Raw genomic sequence first — 25,341 nt, forward strand, 5'->3', positions numbered from 1 at the left:
CGCCAGAACTCTTATTTTCTGTGCAAGAGCGAAGGTGAAATGATTGAAAAAGATTCTTGTTCATTTAGATTTATTTAAAAGGTATGACAAGCATGTGAATTATGGCGCATCACCCAATAGGTTTATAAGCCCTATTTGCACAGAATTAGTATAGAAAGTCTGCTATAATTTACAGCATTTCATTTTTACCTCATTCAAAATTGAGGCTTTTCTAGGTGTGAAGATATTTCACATCTTGGAACAGCCTAATATTGACCTAATGGCCTTCAGTTTGGAGAAAGTCGCAAAAAGAATCATGAACTAAACTATGCAAACTTTTAATTACCGGACGTGCATAGCACTGTTTTAAGCATCAATTTGTTCCCAAACCAGGTGCAGCACCTGTTAAACTAATATGACGATTCAGAGGACCCAACCTTAAGGATGGGATTATGACACAAATGGGACTGAAATTAGATATGATTTGTGCTCATGCACATTACACTGAGCTCCCCCCAGTGAAACTTATCCTGTCCGAATAGGGCTATAGATTCTTATAGTGACAAAAAGAACTTCAACTATAAACCAGATTTGAATGTAGTTAACATGACTCCACAGAGAGAAAATGGGTAACCTAGAACGAACACTCAGGAGTCGTCAGCAAATCCATACATTGAAAAAGGTAATGCCGCAGCCGTCGGCATGTCAACATGGGTTCAAATCCGGCCTACTGCCCTTCAACACCACCTTTCTTTCCCTACTGTCATCTTCTCTTTAATAGTCAGGAAAGAGCTTAGAGAAAAAATCATTATGGTTATAGCTGGTAGCTCAAACAGCTGGGGCACCAAGAGGTGTTCGAAGGCATTTGTCCTACACTAAATTTTACAACATGTCCTCCCTAGGCCTTGATTATTACCACGTAGTTCGGAGAGAGACGCCTGGTGGATGAGATTAAGGTCTTTTGAAAAGTTTCAGCAGCCACAGCAGTGAGTGCTCTTGTCCATATTGCAGAAGCCCTCTGTAGATGTTAGTTACGCTGTGTAGTCTTCCCTTTGACTGATACTTGGTTGCACTCAAGCGACTCATCAATTCCCTCCTGTTGGAATCAGCTACATGATGGGGAGGCTTCACATATCTAAGAGGGAAAAAAACAAGTTAGTACCAACTTATGTAAAGCTGAGTTTCAGAATGGTATCACCCACCTGCTTGGTTATTTGATGATCTAGCAGTTCAAAATGGTAGTGTTTTTGCAACATGAAATCTTATTCAAATCAGTTCATAAACACCACCAGGAATGAGACTTTGTTGTACATTTGACAATAGAGCACTTAGATATGGTCGTTCATAGTAGGGCATTTGAAAATTGTATAGCAATAGAGTGGGAAAGCGGCCTTGCGTTTAACAATTAAGTCACTGCAGGAAATAAAACATGTCCTGTCCAGGACCAGTCTATGCGGACCGTGCACCACAGCCGATCAGAAGGCCTATATGCAAATCAGTTATCCACACTGGCCTGCCATCATTCACTTTAAACTGGACTGTGATTACAGGCCGTAGCAAGTGTTCCTTTTTAGATTATTAGAACGCATTTCCCAAAAGCCACCTGACTGGATTTCTGCAAATGTGTAAATACCACGGGAGTCCTCCTACATTTGCGAACTTCATAGCCCTATTGATGAAACCATGAAAAGGTAGGCTCGCTCGCTCCCTCAGTTGCCTATGCACATCAACAACTAATGATAGCCAGGGCTAAAAATCTAACGAGAACATTTATATAAACCCTCAAACTTTTTCAGCTAGTTGGGCATCAGAATCGTACGTAGCCTGCTTGTCCCAACCCACGTTTTGACAACAATGGGACTTTTGTAAAATGTCCACTTATGTACATAGGATGCATATAGCATTAAAAGATGATAAATGTGTCCAGCCTTTGCTGCTAAGCATAATACGCTGCGACCCTAATGAAAAAGGTTTTTAACTCCAAATATGGTTTTGTTTGCCACTGCATGGATCACTGGTTGGATACAGCATTGCTGTATGGTGCACTCAATGTATTGTCGTTGAGTATACTCGATTTTCTTGTTAATTTGACTGATAATCAAACAAGATTGTCCACTTCCTCGTTTTCGCACAGCGGTCTCATGTTTGTGCAGCGCCATTCAAATTTTAGTGGTCGCATACACATATTTAGCAGATGTTATTGCGGGTGTGGCGAAATGCTTGTATCATTGCAAATAGGGCATTATTTGGTCGATTTCTTATTAAACTAAATCTGAAAGGGTTTTATGGATAATTTTTTAAAATGTAATTTTATGAACCCAACCCCTATCTGTTGCTTTACCTCCACAGACGATGTCATGAAGCACTTCCCGGCTGCAACAAAGGGACAAGTGGGAACGGCTTAAAAACAGTAAAATGGCTGAATTGAGAAGCGATGAAAGAAAATTAATAGGATTAAATGTAGTTTTGTGTTTGTTCAATTTTATTACCATGACTACAAGTAGCACTGAAATTATGCTCCCGTAACATGTATTGTGACAAAAGGACTATGTAATAAAAAAATGTGAATACTGTGTGTCACACATGAGCATAAGGTAACATTACGTATGACATGTGAATACTACATGTATCACATAGGAGCATAAGTATTATACATACTGTATAAGATCAAATGTCACGTGAAAATTGTATTTTTCAACATACAAGTGACGTGTGGATGCATTTATTGCAGGTTTTGTTTTTGGTTAATCATTGTTAAGCTTTCAATACCGAAGCCAGACTGCAGCATTTTAGTAGCCTACACTTTCCATCACTGCGCGCTGTAAACGGGACACACGAAAGCAGCGCAATTGAAGTTGAATTCACTAATGCGAGCACATCACGCTGTAATTTCATTAAGTAAATGACTCAATTGTTGATTCATTTATACATGCCTGTGAGACCTTTTCGGCCCGCGGGCCTTGTGTGCTAGGCGATTAGTCACATTATGACTGACGTGATCATTGCCCTTGCTAGTTTGATTGTATTAACATTCCAAGCCTTTAGTTACAGTCGTCTGTTTTCATAATTGAAAATTTAGTAATTGAAGATGAAACAGTGCACCCCAAATGGGTGGAGGCAGCAAACAATGTATCAGGCCAGCTGTGATTTTACAACCTGACAGCAATATTTTTTGGACTACCAAGAAATGGATTGGTGAATTATATTAATCATGTATTTATTATAAATCCCCATTAGCTACTCTTCCTGGGGAACAGCAACATTAAGGCAGTATTACCTTTTTGTAAACATTAATACAGATTTCACAACATATTGTGTGCCCTCAGGCCCCTACTCTTAACACATATCTATACCACAAAATCCATTTGTATAGTATGCATGTGTCTATGCCTATGTTTGTCTTGCTTCACAGTCCCCGCTGTTCCATAAGGTGTATTTTTATCGGTTTTTTTAAATAAAATTTTACTGCTTGCATGAGTTACTTGATGTGGAATAGAGTTCCATGTAGTCATGGCTCTATGCAGTACTGTACGCCTCCCATAGTCTGTTCTGGACTTGGGGACTGTGAAGAGACCTCTGGTGGCATGTCTTGTAGGGTATGCATTAGTGTCCGAGCTGTGTGGCAGTAGTTCAAACCGACAGCTCGGTGTGTTCAACATGTCAATACCTCTCACAAATAAAAGTAGTGATGAAGTCGATCTCTCCTCCACTTTGAGCCAGGAGAGATTGACATACATATAATTAATGTTAGTTCTCTGTACACATCCAAGGGCCAGCCGTGCTGCCCTGTTCTGAGCCAATTGTAATTTTCCTCAGGCCCTCTGTGGTACCTGACCACATGACTGAACAGTAGTCCAGGTGCGACAAAACTAGGGCCTGAAGGACCTGCCTCATTTGATAGTTCTGTTAAGAATCAAGAGCAACGCTTTATTATGGACGGAGTTCTCCCCATCCTAGCTACTGTTGTATCAATATGTTTTGACCATGACAGTTTACAATCCAGGGCTACAAGATTACCACAGTCATTACAAGGTTTAGTGAATGATTTGTCCCAAATACAATACTTTTTGAAATATTTAGGACTAACTTCTCCCTGCCACCATTCTGAAACTAACTGCAGCTCTTTGTTAAGTGTTGCACTCATTTCAGTCGCTGTGGTAGCTGACATGTAGTGTTGAGTCAACCGCATACATATACACAATGACTTTAATCAAAGTGGCATGCTGTTAGTAAAGATTGGAAAAAAAGTGGCCTAGACAGCTGCCCTGGGGAATTCCTGATTCTACTTGGATTTTGTTGGAGAGGCTTCCATTAAAGAGGACCCTCTGTGTTCTGTTAGACAGGTAACTCTTAATCCACAATATAGCTGGGTGTGTAAAGCCATAACACATGTTTTTCCAGAAACAGACTGATCGATAAATGTCAAAAACCACACTGAAGTCCAACAAAACAGCCCCCAATGTTTTTATCATCAATTTCTCTCAGCTAATCAGTGCTGTGCTTGTTGAATGTCCTTCCCAATAAGTGTGCTGAAAGTCTGGTGTCAATTTGTTTACTGTGAAAAAGCCTTGTATCTGTAAATGTTTGGGGAAAATGGTGTTTGACCAAAGGGTTGGTAACAAGCTGATTGGTCGGCTATTTGAGCCAGTAGAGGGGGCTTTACTATCCTTAGGTAGGGGAAAAACGTTTGCTTCCCTCCAGGCCTGAGGGCACACACTTTCTAGTAGGCTTAAATTGAAAATATGGCAAATAGGAGTGGCAATAACATCCGCTATTATCCCCAGCAATTTTCCATCCAAGTTGTCAGATCCCAGTGGCTTGTCATTGTTGATAGACAACAATAAGAATAGATGGATGCATTGAACTACATCAATCTATTCTGCCAATAACACCCTACTGTATGTCATGGAATTTTGAGTTAAATATAACCTATTTTTAAAACCTCTTTTCAAAAGTTGGTTTTGAAGCGCACACTGGGAATCTGATATTTTTTACTGATATGATTGTCTGCTTTTTTCATATCTGCAAAGTAGTTAAAAACCTTGTCAGTTCCACTTTAATAATATCAGGGATGTGACCAGGACAACATACAGTAATGGCTATGGGAGGATAGGTCAGTTTCTATCAAATATGAGTAGAGAATAAGATTGTGTCCCAAACGGCATCCTAATTCCTTTATAGTGAACTACTTTTAACCAGGGTCCATAGGGCTCTCATCAAAAGTAGTGCACTATATTAGGGAATAAGGTGTCATTGGAACATAACACTTAGGAGTATGTGACGCCGCACAGGTGTGGAGGAGGGGCGTTACTACTTCATAGGAGAAGAGGCATTGAAAAGAATATGGTGTAATTGCAGACCACAACTCGGGGTGTTTCTTGATGTGGGTGTTCCCTGATATCAGGAAATGCCAATTGATAACTGCCCTTGGTCAGTTCTGGTGTTATGAAACTGATGGTTTCTGGACACAGATTTGTTTACATAGCAGGTTTGGATAATTAATGTGACAAGTTAGGAGGCTGAGGTTAAGGAAAGGGTTAGATTTAGCTACGGGGGAGGGAGGGGGGGGTTCACCTTTGCACCAGATGAAAGTTGATTGCATTTGTTTTGGAACCAGGCTGCCCCCGGCATGAGCCAGGTGCCCCTTTCAAGTCCCAAAGCGTAGTTGGCTCAAAACAAATTGACGTAGGAGCATTTGAAGTAATGAGTAGAATTCTGTGTTTTCACATGCAAAAGCGATTGCTTTTGAGCTTTATCAGGAAAGTACTATGGGAATGGAGGCCTTGAGCAGTCTTCCGCTGCGATACACACCCACCATAACAGCTCAAGAGGACAGAGTGCTGATGTGCGTGGACACGGCACTCGTGACCGCAGAGCAAGGGAGATCCTGGACAAGTAAAGACACAGTACTGTCTAGAGATAGAGAATATGTAGTAAGGGGATGGCCACAACAAACAGAAGTGACACCATACAGTGTCAGGAAAACAGTGTTGAGTGTACAGGATGGTTGTGTTATGTGGGGAGCACTAGTGATTATTCCACAGCCAGCACGCCAGGCTAACCTACAGCAGGGGGTCTCGCGTATAAAGCCTTGGCTAGGAGTTATTTATGGTGGCCAAACCTAGACCAGGAGATAGACAATCTAGTCAAGACATGTAACACGTGTCAGGAACACAGAAAGGCACCAGCAGCTCCACTCCACCCATGGAAGTTTCCAGAGAAACCTTGGAGAAGATTGCACATAAATTACACAGGGCCATTCATGGGGGAAATGTTCCTGATAATCATTGATGCATATTCAAAAGGGATGGATGTGTATCAGGTTAGTTCTGCTTCATCCACCACTATAGATGGCCTACGACAGAAAAAGAGCCATGACAAACATACCAAGGGCTTAAATTTGAGGGGGACCCTGTCTATCAGAAATTTCAGTTGTGGGAAATTGGATTCATAGACTCAGCTACTTGTCCTGTTTCCGACAAGGTAAGGTGGTTTGCAGACATGTCGATCAGATTCTTGCTAGACGGGATGGAACAACAAGTGAGTTACCAGTTGTGACGGCAGAGGACAGGCTGCTCTCTAGCTATCCAAGTGCTTCTGTGGTGCACATTCCACAGACAGAGACCGTAACAGAGGAAACAGTTCACCAAGAGGAGAATCTCGTTTCAGAGTCAAATACTGAACACTACCCCTAGTATACGTCATCCACAGAGGCACACAAAGCTTCCAAGCTGCTTAAAAGACTGAACTCTGAACAAGAAAATAAAAAAATAGCTGCGATAAATTGTTTTTAAACGACTCATAGTAAAAGAGACTCAAGAGTTAAATACTTAGTTACCCAAGCATGTGAAATTTAATGTTTAAAATGACTGACTTGTTTAGATCAGTAGAGTACATAAGATTAAAATAATTGTTTCAGTTAAAATAACCATTTCAGATAAGGTTTATTTGTGGAGACGTAATATTAAAATCTTAAGAGGGAAGGAATGTGGTATTAACATCATCACACATTACCAGACGGTGTAGCACTTGGGTACCTATTGGTATCATTATTGGAGCATTGGAATGTGCCACAATACACACATTGAGTGCAGCTGCAACTACCTGCCTGTTACACCATTCTCCGGGTTGGTAATAAAGTAATCCCTTCATAAAGGGCTACTAGCTTACTCCTCTCCCAAGGCATAAAGAGTTGGGAGAGGGGTTGTCAAAAAAAAAGCAGGGATTCCTGATTAACTAGGAAAGATCACATCCCAGAAAAGTTATATTCTATTCAATGTACCAATGTGGGCCATACCTTTAGTATTGACATAGTCGTTGCCTTCTTCATCACTGTCATCACTCTTTTTCACGTCGATATTCATGTTGCCCTCCTCGGCACTGTTTCCTGTGAACACAAACACAGGATTGAGGTATATGCACAGTGCATTCGGAAAGTATTCAGGGCCCTTCCCTTGTTCCACATTTTGTTACCTTACAGCCTTATTCCAAAAAATGGATTAAATAAATAAATTCCTCAATCTAAACACAATACCCCACAATGACAAAGCGAAAACAGGTTTGTAGAAATGTTTGCAAATTTATAAACAAACAGAAATACCTTATTTACGTAAGTACAGACCCTTTGCTATGAGACTTGAAATTGAGCTCAGGTGCATCCTGTTTCCATTGACCGTCCTTGAGATGTTTCTACAACTTGATTGGAGTCCACTGGTGGTACATTCAATTGATTGGCCATGATTTGGAAAGGCACACATCTGTCTATATAAAGGTCCCACAGTTGACAGTGTATGTCAGAGCAAAAACTAAGCTATGAGGTTGAAGGAATTGTCAGTAGAGCTCCGAGACAGGATTGTGTCGAGGCACAGATCTAGGGAAGGGTAACAAAAAAATTCTGCAGCATTGAAGGTCACCCAAGAACACAGTGACCTCCACCATTCTTAAATGGAAGAAGTTTAGAACCACCAAGACTCTTCCTAGAGCTGGCTGCCCAGCCAAACGGAGCAATTGGGGAGAAGGATCTTGGTCACGGAGGTGACCAAGAACCCGATGGTCACTGACAGAGTTCCTCTGTGAACTTCATCAAGATCTAACATCTCTGGAGAACTGAAAATAGCTGTGCAGCGACGCTCCCCATCCACCCTGACAGAGCTTGAGAGGATCTGCAGAGAAGCATGGGAGAAACTCCCCAAATACAGGTGTGCCAAGCTTGTAGCATCATATCCAAGAAGACTCGAGGCTGTAATCGCTGCCAAAGGCGTTTCAACAAAGTACTGAGTAAAGGGATTTTACAAAAGTATAAGATTTGTTTTTATAATTTAGCAAAAAATCCTAAAACCTGTTTTTGCTTTGTCATTATTGAGTATTGTGTGTAGATTGATGAGGAAAAAACACCATTTAATCAATTTTAGAATGCTGTAACAAAATGTGGAAAAAGTCAAGGGGTCTAAATACTTTCCGAAGGCACTGTATTGTCATGCATTTCACTTATCACTTAAACTGAATATTTATTTTTATATATTGTAATATCCATGTGTTTAAGTGTTATTTGGATATCAATTAAAAAAAAGAAAAAGAAGAAAAAGACCACAAGATGTCACAAAAGCCCTATTCGCAAGGGACTAGTATTACTGGTTATTATTGGTTATGTAATTATTTCCCCAGAATTTCAGTGTTTCCATTGGACAATTCGGACTGGATTAGTTTTACCAAACTGCCCCTGTAATTCTTTTTCCCCCCTCATTCAAAACTGACCATTATGACGGTAGTCTGAAGGCTCTGCTAGACATGAAGATATTTCACATCTAGGGATAGTTTAATACGGACCTAATGGCCTTCAGTTTGGAGAAAGTCTAACTATTAATGCATATCAATAAGAACCATGAACTGTAACCTATGCAGACATTTAATTACCTGACATAGTTGCCAATTTATCAATTCATTGGCACAATACTGTCTACGTTATCTTTTAAAAAGAGAAGTATGGCACTAGGAAGGTTGATATGTGACAAAACAGATCCTTCACCTGTGGGCTATGTGCATAGCACTTTGTTGTAAGCATGAACTTGTTCCCATGTTCTTACCCAAACTAGGTGCAGCACCTGTTAAAACTCTAATGTTGCTCAAAACACAGGGATGACGATCCAGGTTAGTAATAAAGTAATCCGTTTATAAAGAGCTCACTCCTTCCAAGGCATAAAGAGTTCCATGGGTTATTAAAACTGTCCAAAAAAAGCAGGGATTCTTGATTTAAATCAGGAACATCCCTAAAAAGTTGGATTCTATTCAATGTGCCAATGTAGGCCATACCTTTAGTATTGACATAGTCGTTGCTGCCTTCATCACTGTCATCACTCTTTCCCACGTCAACATTCATATTGCCCTCCTTGCCACTGTTTTCTGTGAGAACACAAACAGGATTGAGTTATAGAGTGCATTCGAAATTGTATTCAGACCTTCACTTTTTCCACATTTTGTTACGTTACAGCCTTATTCTAACATGGATGAAATAGTCCCCCCCCCCCATCAATCGACACACAATATCCCATAATGACAGAGCAGAATCTGGTTATTAGAACATTTTGCAAATGTATTAAAAACAAAACATTTAAATATCACATTTACGTAAGTATTCAGACCCAGTACTTTGGCAGCGATTACTCCTCTCAAGCTCTGTCAGGTTGGATGGGGAGCGTTGCTGCACAGCTATTTTCAGGTCTCTCTCCAGAGATGTTTGATCGGGTTCAGGTCCAGGCTCTGGCTAGGCCACTCAAGGACATTGAGACTTGTCCCGAAGCCACACCTGCGTTGTCTTGGCTGTGTGCTTTGGGTCGTTGTCCTATTGGAAGGTGAACCTTCACCCCAGTCTGAGGTCCTGAGTGCTCTGGAGCAGGTTTTCATCAAGGATCTCTCTGTACTTTGCTCCGTTCATCTTTGCCTCAATCCTGACTAGTCTCCCAGTCCCTGCCACTGAAAAACATCCCCACAGCATGATGCTGCCACCACCATGCTTCACCGTAGGGATGGTATTGCCCAAGTGATGAGCGCTGCCTGGTTTCCTCCAGACGTGACCCTTGGCATTCAGGCTAAAGAATTCAATCTTGGTTTTATCAGACCAGAGTAACTTGTTTCTCATGGTCTGAGAGTCCTTTACGTGCTTTTGGCAAACTCCAAGCTGCCTGTCAAGTGCCTTTTACTGAGGAGATGCTTCCGTCTGGACACTCCACCATAAAAGCCTGATTGGTGGAGTGCTGCAGAGATGGTTGTCCTTCTGGAAGGTTCTCCCATCTCCACAGAGGAACTCTAGAGTTCTGCCAGTGTGACCATCAGGTTCTTGGTCACCTCCTTGACCAAGCCCCTTTTCTCCCGATTGCTCAGTTTGGCTGGACGGACAGCTCTAGGAAGAGTCTTGGGGGTTCTAAATTCCTTCCATTTAAGAATGATGGAAGCCACTGTGTTCTTGGGGACCTTCAATGCTACATAATTTCTTTGGTACCCTTCCCCAGATCTGTGCCTCGACACAATCCTGTCTCTAAAATTTCTAAAAACCTGGGTTCGCTTTAAGCATCAATTTGTTCCCATGTTCATACCCACACTGGGTGCAGCACCTTAAACTCTCTAATATCGCTCGAAAACACAGGGATGACAATCCGGGTTAATTATCAGTTTTAAAGAGCTCACTCCTTCCAAGGCATAAAGAGTTCCATGGGTTATTACAACTGTCAAAAAAGCAGGGATTCCCGATTTAAATCAGGAACATCCCTGAAAAGTTAGATCCTATTCAATGTGCCAACGTGGGCCATACCTATAGTATTGACATAGTCGTTGCTGCCGTCATCACTCTTTCCCACGTCGACATTCATATTGATTTTCATAACCGCGCCACTGTTTTCTGTGAACACACAAAAAGACACAGGATTGAGGTATGTACTGTATATGTACACTCCAGTCTAAAACCATTGTGATGTTTATACTGATAAACCTAGACGACGGATTTCTATTGCATCACTCACCCTGCTCTTTGTCCTCGTCTGCTTCCACATTGACATATCATATGAATGCGATGTGATTTTATATTTTTTATTATTTTTTACCTTTATTTAACTAGGCAAGTCAGTTAAGAACAAATTCTTATTTTCAATGACGGCCTAGGAACAGTGGGTTAACTGCCTGTTCAAGGGCAGAACGACAGATTTTGTACCTTGTCAGCTCGGGGATTTGAACTTGCAATCTTTCGGTTAATGCATTAGTCCAATGCTCTAACCACTAGGCTACACTCCAGACAGCATTTTATTAGTAATATTTCGTGGCCAATCAAGATGCCTTTTCCTGATTTCTAAACCGCTGTATAAATGGTCTGTACATGTGCTTCACAAAAACTGGAATGAGGAAATAAATATGCTGCTGCTCGCAACATATCCATGCAAATGAGTGCTCTATTCAAGCTGCTGAAGCGTTCCAGATTCACTAGAAATGTTAAGGTCATTTGAAGCGTTCACCTTGAATGCAGTTTTTGCCAAAGCGGGAACATAGCATTTACATTTCAATCACGCTGTAAAGCTGAACTTCTGCCATAAGGTTTGAATACAGCCCTAAATCAACAAAAACTCAATCTACATACTGTCATGAATTAGACTTGTGATTAACTGAAATGTTTTTATTGTGTATGTATTTTGTAATATCCATGTGTTCAATTGTCCTTGAAGTCCTATTCGCACGGGACTAGTATTACTATAGAATGTCATTTATGTGGAAAAAGTATACATTGTCATACTTCAGTAAAAGTAAATAGAAAATCGCTCAAGTAAAAGTCACCCAGTAAAATAGTACTTGAGTAAAAGTCTCAAATTATTTGATTTGAACTATACTTAAGTATCAAAAGTAAATATAATTGCTAAAATATACTTAAGTGTAAAAGTAGAAATTCTTCCAAATTCTTTATAAAAGCAAACCAGGCAGCACCAATTTATTTTTTAATTTTGCATAGCATGGGCCACACTCCAACATCATTTACAAATGAAGCACGTGTGTTTAGTGAGTCCGCCAGATCAGAGGCAGTTGGGATGTTCTCTTGATAAGTGTGTGAATTGGACAATTTTGATGAATGTTAGGCATTCAAAATGTAACGAGTACTTTTGTGTGTCAGGGAAAATGTATGGAGTAAAAAGTTAAATCATTTTATTTTGGAATGAAGTAAAAGTTGTCAAAAATATAAAATAGTAAAGTACAGATACCCCCAAAAACAACTTGAGTGGTACTTTAAAGTAATTTTACTTAAGTACTTTACACCACTGATTATGTAACCATTACCCCAGCATGTCCATTTTTTCCAGTAGACGTTTCGGACGTTACCAAACTGCCCCTGTAATTATTCCCCCCTCCCATTCAAAATGGACCATTGTGACGGTAGTCTGAAGGCTCTGCTAGACAAAGATATTTCACGTCTAGGAATAGTTTAATACGGACCTAATGGCCTTCAGTTCGGAGAAAGTTAAAAATATTAATGCATATAGCAATAAGAACCATGAACTGTAACCTATGCAGACATTTAATTACCGGACATATTTGGCAAATGATTAATCCATTGACAATATCGTCCACTCCATCTTTTAAAAAGAGAAGTATGGCACTAGGAAAGTTGATGTGACAAAACAGATCCTTCACCTGTGGGCTACGTGCATAGCACTTTGTTAAGCATGAACTTGTTCCCGTGTTCTTACCCAAACTAGTTGCAGCACCTGTTAAAAACTCTGTAATATCCCTCAAAAACACAGAGATGACCCGTGAGTCTGCCAAAAAACAGGACGTTTTTAGGGCTGGGACAATAAACTTCCTGCCAGGTAAAAATTACTGACATGGCAGATTCAGATGGGACTAAAATTACAGATTATTCGCACGGGACTAGTATTACTATAGAACGTCAGCTATGTAATCATTACCACAGAATGTCAATTTTTCCAGTGGACTATTTGGACAGGATTAGTTTTACCAAATTACGGATGTGGTGATTTGGGCTTGTAATTATGTGCACATTACCTGAGCTCCCCCATTAAAATGTATCCCGTCCGAATAGGGCTATAGTAATGAGTCATTTTCAGTCATCTCTCCATCCTACGTTAACCTACCTGTGCTTTGGGAGCTTAGACATTGGTTGGAATGACGCAGAGACCCAGTCCCAGGAAGAACTGATGGTAACACCATTCTATAAAGGAGCGAGAGAGAGGTTACGCAAAACCCAAGAGACTCCAGTACTCTATAGCTACAGACGACAGTCTACACAGTAACAATTGCCACTTTTTTTCCCAGGAAGTCCTGGAAATGCAAAGTGTAACATTCACAGTGAGGCACTGACATACAGTATACACAGAGTATAAAAAAACATTAAGAGCACCTGCTCTTTCCATGACAGACTGACCAGGTGAATCCAGGAGAATTCCATGATTCCTTATTGATGTCACTTGTTAAATCCAATTCAAATCAGTGTAGATGAAGGGGAGAGACAGGTTAAAGAAGGATTTTTAAGCCTTGAGCCAACTGAGACATGGATTGTGTATGAGTGCCATTCAGAGGGTGAATGGGAAAGACAAAATATTTAAGTGCCATTTCGAATGGAGAATGGTAGTAGGTGCCAGGCACACCTGTTTCTGTCAAGAACTGCAATGCTGCTGGATTTTTCACACTCAACAGTTGTGTGATTCAAGAATGATCACCCACCCAAAGAACATCCAGACAACTTGACACAATCTGTAGGAAGCATTGGAGTCAACATGGGCCAGTATCCTTGTGGAACACTTTCAACACCTTGTAGAGTCCATGCCCCAATGAATTGAGGCTCTTCTGAAGGAAAAGGCGGGGGTTTCAACTCAATATATGGAAGGTCTTCCTAATGTTTGGTATACTCAATGTAATTTGTTTAAATTAAATTAATACTCACAGGTAGCCTGATCCTTGTTCATAGCTGTCCTCGTTGACATACTCTATAGAACAAAGATAGGAGAGACACACACACACGGCTGTCAATCAATAATGTCAGAGAGTAACGTGCCTTTGGAAAGTATTCAGACCCCTTGACTTTTTCCATTTTGTTACATTACAGCCTTATTCTAAAATGGATTAAATAGAAAAATATGCTCAGCAATCTACACACAGTACCCCATAAAGACAAAGCGAAAAAACAGGTTTATAGACATTTTTGCAAATGTATTAAAAAAACAGAAATACCTTATTTGCATAAGTATTCAGTCCCTTTGCTATAAGTCCCTTTGCTATAAGACTCAAAAGACTCAGGTGAATCCTGTTTCCATTGATGTTTCTACATCTCGGAGTCCACCTGTGATAAATTCAATTGATTGGACATGATTTTGAAAGGCTCACACTTGTCTATATAAGGTCCCACAGTTCACAGTGCATGTCAGAGCAAAAACCAACCCATGAGGACAAAGGAATTGTCCGTAGAGCTCAGAGACAGGATTGTGTCGAGGCACAGATCTGGGGAAGGGTTCCAAAACATTTCTGTAGCATTGAAGGTCCCCAAGAACACAGTGGCTTCCATCATTCTTAAATGGAAGAAGTTTGGAACCACCAAAAGGCGTCCTAGAGCTGGTCGCCCAGCCAAACTGAGCAATCAGGGGAAAAAGGTCTTGGTCAGGGAGGTGACCAAGAACCCGATGGTCAATGACAGAGCTCTAGAGTTCCTCTGTAGAGATAGGAGAACCTTCCAGAATGACAACCATCTCTGCAGCATTCCACCAATCAGGCCACTCCTCAGTAAAAGGCACATGACAGGCTGCTTGGAGTTTGCCAAAAGGACTCTCAAACCATGAAAAACACAATACCCTGGTCTGATGAAACCAAGATTGAACTCTTTGGCCTGCATGTCAAACATCACGTCTGGAGAAAATCTGGCACCATTCCCTATGGTGAAGCATGGAGGTGGCAGCACCATTCTGTGGGGATGTTTTTCAGCGGCAGGGACTGGGAGACTAGCAGGATCTAGGCAAAGATGAATGGAGCAAAGTACAGAGATCCTTGATGAAAACCTGCTCCAGAGCGCTCAGGACCTCAGACTGGGGGCGAAGGTTCACCTTCCAAGAGGACAACGACCCTAAGCACACAGCCAAGACAACGCAGGAGTGGCTTCGGGACAAGTCTCTGAATGTCCTTGAGTGGCCCAGCCAGAACCCAGATTTCAACCCAATCTAACATCTCTGGAGAGACCTGAAAATAGCTGTGCAGCAACGCTCCTCATCCAACCAGTCACAGCTTTAGAGGATCTGCAGAGAAGAATGGGAGAAACTCCCAAAATACAGGTGTGCCAAGCTTGTAGTGTCATACCCAAGAAGCCTCGAGGCTGTAATCGCTGCAAAAGGTGCTTCAACAAAGTACTGAGTAAAGGGTCGGAATACATATTTAAATGCTTTTTCATTATGGGGTATTGTATGTAGATTGATGGGGGAAAAACAATTTAATCAATTTTAGAATAAGACTGAAAACTTAAAATGTGGAAAAAGTCAAGGGGTCTGAATACTTTCCGAAGGCACTGTATGAATGGTTAAATGTCCAAATATCTGAATGAATGAGAGTAGGTGCACATGTAGGCAGGTACAGTAGCCTAGCAGTTAGAGCATTGGGCCCGCAACCAAAAGGTTGCTGGTTCAAACACCCAAGCCAACAAGGTGAAAAATGTGTCGATATGCCCTTGAGCAAGACACTTAACCCTGGCTCCATATAGCTGACCCTGTAAAACAATGCATTTCCCTGCACCTATTTGGTGTATGTGACAATAAAACACACATTTTCACCTAAGAAGCAATGTGCCATTTTTCAAAAACTTTTTCAGCCGTTACTCTACACACACGTTTGAGGCGATCAGTGTTATTGAACATGGTAGGATATTTAACGTTCACATTACCATCACTTGGACTCTCATAGCCGTCATTACTCTCTGCAAGAAAAAAAGCAAACTATTAAAGAAGGAACTGAACTGTGACGTTAGAGATAGCGGCGGAAGGAGGAAGAAAACAAGTGGAGAAAATAGGCATCTGATGTAGAGGAAGAGCGAGACATCTCACCATTTTCAGTCGGTGTGACAGAGTTCGGTCTCAGAACGATCTGTGGTGAACTGTTGGATTGAAAGGCAGGTACATTTCACTTGACGGGTTATATGAGTCATTGTGTGTGTGTGTGTGTGTGTGTGTGTGTGTGTGTGTGTGTGTGTGTGTGTGTGTGTGTGTGTGTAGTAGCTCACATGGGTGAAAGAAGGCTGGAAGGGGGAGAACCCCAGCTTGTGGCAGCAGAGGGGCTGTCTGAGGACGAAGGTTCATCATCATTCATTTTTCTGAAGACGTTTCATGAAAAGATTTGGGTAGAACTTTAGTCATCACACACATACTCACATGGTGGGTGGGCCAAGCCAAATCCTAGGGTGCTGAGTGGGGAAGAAATCAGAGCGTTGGTAGAGGTTTGTACATGCACGGATATCAATTGGAGATCTGTGCAAACATTCAGGCGCACTTCTGGTTTCTCTCATCTGGTACACTTACACAGTGCAACAGACATATATTACAAATGCCACACAAACTTTTGAATATTTGGTTTCATTTTTATTAATAGGCACTGAAACGTTGTTTAATGAAAAAGTGCTTACTGCTGAGTGTAATCCTCACTGTAATGCTGCCGAATGGACGCTGAGGAGAAAGAAAATGAATTTCGTTAAATTAGTTTTTTAAATGTCTAATTATTGACATTTAACCCTTTTTTTTACCAGTTAAGCTGACTGAGAAGAACACTTTCATTCACAGCGACAACATTTACCACAGAGCCCATTTTAATTCAATACAACTTTATTGATTCCCTCAAAAAAGGTACAGTAACGAAGCCTTGGCATTACTAGGCAGGTTGTGTCTTCTGCAGCTGAGACACAGGCCAGTCAACAGGATGAGTGACAGGGCGACCGCTCCACTCAGCAGCAACGCATACAGCTGCACAGACACCTCCATCACTGTCTGCAGGAATAACACAAACTCATCCAGTTAGATGACACTTTTGACACGACACTATTAAAGCATTATGCGGTCTTCTCTGACCCAGTTTAAGACTAGTCTTGGACTAAGAAGCAAGTTAAATGGAGATTCTCAATTTATTGTTTTTTGTTGTTGTGCAAGACAAAATAATGGCCCCTAACGTTAAAATATATATATTTTTTGAAATATCACCTCTGAATAGGAATGTGGTTGTCATTGTTAAATCATCATGTCATTTTCCTTCCTTGTGGTTTTTGATTCTCCATTTCACACACGCTGTCTCTAACTTTCTTGCTAACTATCACTATCAGCGGTTCAGTTCAGCTTCCTAACGTCAGGAAATGGATTTCCTGCATTTAAAAAAGTTAGACAATACCAGCACACTCTTAACACATTGTATGTGTAAATCACACACCTTTCTGTATGTCACCTAATATCTACAGTAACGTGGCACATAAAACTCCATGCAAAACTGACACATAAAATAAGACTACCTCAAGAACAGACACGACTACAATGACACTACGGTGTGGTACCATAGGGCTGGCATTTACTAATTTGCAGAACCTTGCTCCCTCCAAACCTTTTAATAGGTAGTGAGTTGAACTCAAAAGGGCCCATCATTGTGACAAATGGTGTCTATTTTGTGTCACGACACTCCTCCTGGAGAGAGCCATGAGGAGGGTGACTTTTCGGCCAAATTCAGACTGGTCTAGATTTGAGGGAGAGAGAGGGGGAGCGAGGGACGGCTGATCTGAAGAGCTAGCTCAGACCCAGTTAGGTGGTAAAGTACAGAGCTGCTGAACCTGAGGAGTTCAGAAAACCTGGGCCCTGTGCAGGTGGCCATGACGTTGAAGAACATTCAGATTCAGTCATAAAGTAATTTATATCTATAACATTGTGAACATGTCTCCATTCTGAATTCATAGTGGGTTAATCAACATTGTTGAGTACCAGGGATGGGGTCAATTCCAGTAGTACACTGAAACTCCAATACTTTTCACTGGGGAAAATTTGGAATTTGGTTTACTTTCTGGTTGACCCCAACCCAGGTGAATAAATCAACCAGTTACTTCTTCACTTCTAGCTTATTCTCTACTAACCTAGAGGTTAAGAAACTAGGCATAAAGTAGGAGTCAATCAGTGGAGGGAGTTCTTACCAGCACGTGTTGTGTAGATTTCCAACAGAGCGTTAGGTCGTAGGTTGCTGATGATCTGCCAGGTGGTCAATGAAACTGGTTCTAAACCGGAGGTTGAGTTCCGGGCCGAGTTGACCCCAATCCAATCCCCAGACCAGCTCAGTCGTCAGCTACACTGAGATGCACCATTTTGGATGCATCTGATCTTCTATCTGTTGCTCAAATCCCTATCCTACCACATGTAACTCTTCCTAGCTGTTCTTTTTGTTCACTCGAGTTTTCCCTCCCTTTCAGTTAATTGTAAGGAACCTTGACTATAGCAGCTTGACATCGGTGCCTTCCTCGATGCACCTTTTGGTCTGCATGACCTGTTCAGTCGCCTCCTCCTTCCCTTCCTCCCTCACTCTTCTCATCAACTCTCCTACCCTGCTGTCATCTCAGCCTCCCCCAATGTGTCTTTTTTCTAGCATTCTCACAATGTTGTTTCAGATCACCTCTCCCCACCACCGTACCTCTGATCTTATCGCCTCCTTCTCGCTACCTTTCTCGGAGAGACCTGAAAGGCACATTAAAATACAGGGACTGACAAATGTTCAGTTCATGGTTCAAAATATGTACCATCCTATAGATCTAAATCAAAATCCCACGACGGGGTACCCAAAGGGTCTGTATTTGGACTAATGTTTATGCTGTAGAGGGAACAGTGATAACAGCATAAGAAGTGGCCAACATTGACGCTTGGCTATCATTTGGTCCATGCGAGTCAATAATCAGTTACAGTCAACTAATACTTGAGCTGTCAGTAATAATGCATTATTTTTGAGTCAGGGATGTAGAATCTGAAAGTCAACTCAAATGTCAGTTAGATAAAGTGTATGACAGACATGGAATGGCAAATCATGACAGGTGCCTCCTATAGCACTGTGTGTGTTTTCATCTTCATCAGTGTAGTCAATATTATTCTCTCCAGAATCATTTTAGGGGAAATGTTTCCACCACTATAGATGCTCCTCTAGCAGTCCGCCATCAGAAAAGCTGGTTGGCATGGCACCCACACTTATAAAATGGCTGCCGGGTGCCTCTGTGGTAGCGTTTAGTGCTTACCATCCTGGTTTAACTGCCAGAGCCTCTGAGAAGACGCTAGTTCTCAGAAGAACTCAGAAATGTCAAACTGCTCTGGACACAGTTTCACAGCAGCGTTCCGATTGAATAGTGTGAACGTTGTACAAGCGACTTGCTTTACCTCGCTCCCCCAGGAAACCACACCAACAGAAGGAAGCCGTGAGCTCCTCTCTCACTCTCCAGCAAAGAGAGAGACTGTAGAGAACTGAAAAAAAACAAGGGAGGAGGAATTCCTGAATAAGTGAGAGGGAGGTCAGAAGAGACAAGAGAGGGAAAGGTGTAGAAAGGCTGAATGAGAGGTTACAGCTGCACTTGGTGTATTTGTGCAGCAGAGTATACAACCCTTCATTAAAGCGTGGCTATGGGCTTACAGGATCCAAGCGTCAAAGACACACATTTATCACCTCTGCAAAGCACTAAGTGACATCTGCGCAGATACATAAGCGAAATCATTCCAGGAGTCATCTCATCAACGGTTCATTCTCAGCGTTTAATGTTTCAACGAAAGGTTACATCAAATTAAAATCAGGTTAACAACTAGCAACTTTAACTAATTATTTTAAGGATCCACTTTCCAAAATAACCCTTCTTTTTTTTTTAAAGAAAGTAACAATCGCCTTCATTAAAAAAGGGATATTCATTTTCCTCAGACAACTAAGAAATGTACACTCTGTAATTGACCTGATTTGATCTCCTGGTCGTTGTGACATCAGTGCCTCTATAGGAGGTCAAAAAACCCGAAGTGCACCTGACCTCCCAAGATCATTCCCTAAAAACACCAGTAATTACCAATAAAAAAACAATAAGAAAATAAAAAGGTCTTAAACCATAGACTACCTTCTGGACCGGTCTGAAACATACATTTGTCCCTCCACCACGTTCTAGGTCGCTGAGGGACAAATCTAGTGATATTATTATTATTATTATAATATACCAAACGTGTTTAAAAACAGAACAAGCATGATTAGGCTTAATCTGTTAAAAATGCAACAACTGATCGGTGGGTCTGAAGTCCAATGCGGTTACCACTGGCCTGTGCCTGCAAACTCCCTTTTCTCAGTCTGATACTGTATGTAGTATGTGGTTACACTGAACGGACAAGCATCATATTTACAGTCTTAGTTTGTTGACGGGAGGATGACAGCACTGGTTGGAATGGCTTTGAAATGGGCCGGGCGTAGTTATTCCGTGGCCAATCAGAGCTCTGTGTTTCAGACCCAAGCAATAAGCACAGCAGCAGTAGTAGGGATGTAGTGGTTACCACTCAGAGCGCTGGGTGAAAAATATCCTGACGGTTTTCCAGAGGTCTCTACCGTCGAGATATAGTCCCTGTGGAGTAAAGGATGAGTGTCTGTCTAAGAGTGACACCCCTATCTGTGACACATTGGCTTCAACAGGACATATAACGGGGGCGCACGCATCAGAATGCAAAAAAGGCTTTTCTGCTTCCTTCCTTCCCTCAGGTAAAGAAGTTGCTTCACCTCTAAAGCTCCCTCTTTCTTCGATCTGGTCACCTCTTCCAGCCACAGAGGTTAGCCTTCCATTGATGTGGCTCTTTGACTTCCTGTTTACTAGTCTGCATACATCTCTCATAAGTCCCTATGTCTCATATTGTCATGCCAATATGTGACGCCAATCAGAAGTGGAATATCTTGTTGGTGACTACAAAAAAACACCAGGAAATTATGAGCGGAAGGTTTGGCAGCTCTGACTCTGCCATGTTCCTCAGCAGATAAAGGTATTAAAAACCATATCACATCAAATGTTACAAATAATAAATAAAAGTCTCTGCATAGGGCATTGTCCAATCAAAGACCCTAGTCGTAAAAACACTGCTGCACGATTGGTCACAAATAGGGACCAATCAGGGTGCAGCATCTTCCACAGAAGCCTCCAAAGCCCCTTTTATCTCCTCAAATCAAAACACTGGACACTGGCACCCTCGTGGACCTGCCGCTCTTGGGTACAACAATTGGTTCATCATCTGTCAAGGAAAGAACATGCAGTACAATTAAAGCATTGTATATTGATTATCAGGATGAGCAGAATGTGCCCTGGCAGTTTCTTGTAACTGTTTCTAGCCTCTCTCTGCTAACATCACATGTGGTCTGTAGACTCATCACGACCGGTCTCATCTGTAGTTGCTTTCAACTATTGTTAGTCTCTCAATGCTCACTCTCACATATCTGTAGGTAGCAGGAGCAACAGTGTTGGGCCTGCAGCCCACTGCAGGCTTGCCTCTGAAGCTAAGCGTGGTTAGCCCTGGTCGGCCCTGTTATGGGAGACCAGATGCTGCTGGGAGTGGTGTTGGTGGGCCAGTAGGAGGCACACTTTCCTCTGGTCTAAAAAAAATATAATGCCCTAATGCAGTGATTGGGGACATTGCCCTACGTAGGGTGCCATTTTTCAGATGGGACACTAAATGGGTGTCCCGACTCCCTATGGTCAGTAAAGATCCCATGGTACTTACTGTAGGGTTGTAAACCCTGGTGTCCTGGCTAAATTCCCAATCTGGACCTCATACAATCATGGCCACCAAATCATTCCCAGCTTTCAATTGGCTCATTCATCCCCTAGAACTATTCCCCAGGTCATTGCTGTAAATGAAAAGGTGTTCAGTCAACTTACCTGGTAAAATAAGATTTTTTTTAAAAAAGGCCCCTCATTGAATTTGACTACTTTGAATGCATTCATGGCTTCACCTGAGGCTCATGCGCAAAAAACGTAGCTCCAAGTTTAGCCTCTCACCTGAGGGTGCGTAGTTTGTGGCACGTTGGCGGTCCTTCTCGATGAAGAGGGCGGTAGCCAGGAAGAAAGCCCCGCCCCCAACTGCCACAAAAGAGCAGGTGAGGAGGGAGAGCTGCAGGGAGCGGAACTGCCATAGATACGAGTCAGTCTGCTTCAGAGAGTCTGACACCTGATGGATGGAGGAAGAGATGTTACACAGTAAATGAGGATCGTACTCTGTTTCTTTAGACAAGTGTGTGTGTATCAAATGTGTAGGTATGCACGTGTGATATATATATCCTTTCAAAAGTTTGGGGTCACTTAGAAATGTCCTTGTTTTTGAAAGAAAAGCACATGTCAATTAAAATAACATCAAATTGATCAGAAATACAGTGTAGACATTGTTAATGTTGTAAATGACTATTGTAGCTGGAAACGTCAGATTTTTTATGGAATATATACATAGGCCCATTATCAGCAACCATCACTCCTGTGTTCCAATGGCACGTTGTGTTAGCTAATCCAAGTTTATTATTTTAAAAGGCTAATTGATCATTAGAAAACCCATTTGCAATTATGTTAGCATAGCTGAAAACTGTTTTGCTGATTAAAGAAGCAATAAAACTGGCCTTCTTTAGACTAGTTGAGTATCTGGAGCATCAGCATTTGTGGGTTCGATTACAGGCTCAAAACTGCCAGAAACAAATAACTTTCTTCTGAAACTCATCAGTCTATTCTTGTTCTGAGAAATGAAGGCTATTCAATGCGAGAAATTGACAAGAAACTGAAGATCTGGTACAATGCTGTGTACTCCCCAGCTTTTGAACGGTAGTATGTGTGTGTGTGTGATAACAATCACGAGACATACCACGCCTATGAGATAAGGACTCCCAGCATCTCCAAGCAGGTGAGAGAGAACGATCTGGAAGGCCTCAGCCGTGGAGCGACGCGTGGGGACCACCACGTACTGAGAAAGATGGAGGAAGGGTGGGGGGAGATAGAGGGGAGGTAGAAGATAATTAGCAAACGTTTTTTCATATCTTATAAAATCGGCACAATACAAAAGTAACCTTGAGGTTGGAAGGTCAAACACGTGCACTAAAAAGTTACACTGTCTTGGCATGATCTAAATTCCTCAACAGAAACTGATTCCATATTATCCAGCTAGGACACATTATTAGCCCCGGACATGCACACCAGGTGAGTTTTGTCTGGGGCTTCAACAAAAATGTGTACTGTTGGGGGTACTCGAGGACTGGAGTTGGGAAGCAGGGCTCTATACAGATCACACTAATTTGACGAGAAACATCTGTATATGGACATTGATTGAATAGGGTACAACCGCCTTGCGTTTAGATAGGGGATTGTTATGCATCTGAACTCACCAGCAGGATGTCCGCTACGATGGCCCAGTTCATAGACAGGAAGGTCTCTCCCAGGAAGATAAACACCTGATCACACAAAAAAAACTGGTTAGACCACCATTACTATTACCATACACTTGGGATACAACGGCAACAGAGAGGAAAGCATGTGCACGTGTGTGAGAGAAAGACAGGGGCTGTGTCCAAAACCTGTCTTACTAAAACTGCATACTGTGTACTAATCATACTACATTCTATTTACGTCCTGTTCAGTAAAATCGAATGCCGATAGCAACACATGCTCCCAAGTGGCGCTGTGGTCTGAGGCACTGCATCTCAGTGCTAGAGGCATCACTACAGACCCTGATTCGATCCCGGGCTGTATCACAACCGGCCGTGATCGGGAGTCCCATAGGGCGGTGCACAATTGGACCAGCGTCGTCCGGGTCAGGTTTTATGGGGGTAGGCCATCATGGTAAATAAGAATTGATTACAGCCATTCGTTTATTTTGGCACTATATCTGAGTATCAGCTGTTGTCAAACACTAGCGATTCTCTCCCTCAATAGTGTCGCAAATTCTACTAGATCAAAGCCGAAATGAGTATAACACCCCTGACGTTTAAACCAAACTAGATTTTCTAAATTTCACCTACTATAAAACATTCTATCTTAGCACATGGTCATTTCCAGGTAAAAGGACCAACGAGAAGTTCCTAGGAGAATATCAGATTAGGTGTCCAAATGAAAGCTAATTGTCTGAGAAAGTAAAGCATGTACACTGAACAGAAATATAAACGCAACATTTAAAGTGCTTGTCCCATGTTTCATCAGCTGAAATAAAAGATCCCAGAAATGTTCCCGACGTGCAAAAAGCGTATCTCTCAAATTTGGTGCACAAATTTGTTTACATAGCTGTTAATGAGCATTTCTCCTTTGCCTAGATAATCCACCCACCTCACTGGTGTGGCATATGAATAAGCTGAATAAACAGCATGTTAATTACACCTTGTACTGGGGACAATAAAAGGCAACTCAAATCTAAGTGGAATTGTCCATACCCAAAATGCCTACTATTGAGAACGCAAGTATTCAGACACGGCCACACAGAGAGAGAGATGGGTGTTGACTTACGTATGTGGCGATGGGGCTGGCCTGAGCGAAGACGATGGCGAGGTAGAGGAAGGGAGCTGAGAGGAGGAGTCCTAGAGCACACACCAGGGGGTCAGCCCTCGGCGTCCTCAACCTCAGTCTCCTACTGACCTCTGCACCACTGGCCACGCCCAGGATCCCCGACACAACTGTGATGATGCCAAAGTATAGGCTGGGAAGGGAGAGAGTGAGAGAAGGTTCAGAACAATTAATTCCATGGGAGACATTTGTTTACCCTTGCTGACTCATCTGTGTGGTTTTTTTGTGAGGTTTTGACAATTTCCTGATAAACTGGATTCCTTTTAAGGCAAAAGTTTGATGTCTATTCTCTACTGCTGCTCTCTATTCACTGACTCCTACGGTCATCTCAAGCCGTTGCAGTCATCAGGAGTCGAGTGTAGTAGTGGCAACGATGTTGTGCTGATTCAATCTTATCCTGTGATCCTGATGATACCTTAACATCCTGACTGATTATAAAGTGTCATTGTTCAGCGCCTACTTCCTGTGTGTCACCTGTTGGATGTCGGTGTTTGTGTGTGTGTGCGTGTTCCCTATCAGATGTCTGTGTGTTACCTGTCGGAGGTGTCGCATGGCCCCTTAACGCAGGGGGGCCTCCCTTCGGTGAAGACAGCAGCTCTGAAGAGGAAGGCCGGGGCCCAGAGTGCCAAGGAGCCAGTCACAAAGGCCACTGCCGTGAAGCCAAACGTAGACAGCACAAAGCTGGGGCTGCACACAGACACACACAAAGATATTGTTTTGATAACTATTCTATAGGACCAAAGATTGCATTAGAATTGTGAAATGAATACAGAGCTATAGAGATATGGTCAAAACATAGT

At 42.0% G+C, this 25,341-nt stretch overlaps 1 protein-coding gene and 1 long non-coding RNA gene across 6 annotated transcripts in view; one reads left to right on the forward strand and one right to left on the reverse strand.

The window, feature by feature from the left end:
- Positions 1-64: 64 nt before the first annotated feature.
- Positions 65-25,341, reverse strand: part of LOC112251268 (protein spinster homolog 1-like) — a 32,158-nt gene continuing 6,881 nt past the window's right edge. For 2 of the 5 annotated variants that reach the window (XM_042327235.1, XM_042327234.1), the window contains exons 7-22: positions 25,076-25,228; positions 24,485-24,674; positions 23,374-23,439; positions 22,857-22,955; positions 22,010-22,178; positions 16,625-16,664; positions 16,374-16,405; positions 16,226-16,283; positions 16,050-16,099; positions 15,890-15,922; positions 13,913-13,955; positions 13,104-13,180; positions 10,784-10,870; positions 9,289-9,378; positions 7,277-7,366; positions 65-1,114 (exon numbers count right to left, since the gene is read on the reverse strand). In XM_042327235.1, the coding sequence (XP_042183169.1) occupies positions 1,107-1,114; positions 7,277-7,366; positions 9,289-9,378; positions 10,784-10,870; positions 13,104-13,180; positions 13,913-13,955; positions 15,890-15,922; positions 16,050-16,099; positions 16,226-16,283; positions 16,374-16,405; positions 16,625-16,664; positions 22,010-22,178; positions 22,857-22,955; positions 23,374-23,439; positions 24,485-24,674; positions 25,076-25,228 (1,285 nt within the window). In that variant the 3' untranslated portion in view covers positions 65-1,106. Of the gene's footprint in view, positions 1,115-7,276; positions 7,367-9,288; positions 9,379-10,783; positions 10,871-13,103; positions 13,181-13,912; positions 13,956-15,889; positions 15,923-16,049; positions 16,100-16,225; positions 16,284-16,373; positions 16,406-16,624; positions 16,665-19,732; positions 21,246-21,731; positions 21,859-22,009; positions 22,179-22,856; positions 22,956-23,373; positions 23,440-24,484; positions 24,675-25,075; positions 25,229-25,341 lie in introns of those variants that run through there. The other 3 variants (XM_042327236.1, XR_006084137.1, XM_042327237.1) reach the window with 3 other exon arrangements.
- On the forward strand, positions 1,372-2,549 carry LOC112251427. The gene is made up of 2 exons (XR_002953674.2): positions 1,372-1,670; positions 2,329-2,549. It is a non-coding gene; the product is annotated as an uncharacterized LOC112251427 (long non-coding RNA).

This window comes from Oncorhynchus tshawytscha, linkage group LG09, assembly GCF_018296145.1.
Source record: "Oncorhynchus tshawytscha isolate Ot180627B linkage group LG09, Otsh_v2.0, whole genome shotgun sequence".
Classification (NCBI taxonomy): domain Eukaryota; kingdom Metazoa; phylum Chordata; class Actinopteri; order Salmoniformes; family Salmonidae; genus Oncorhynchus; species Oncorhynchus tshawytscha.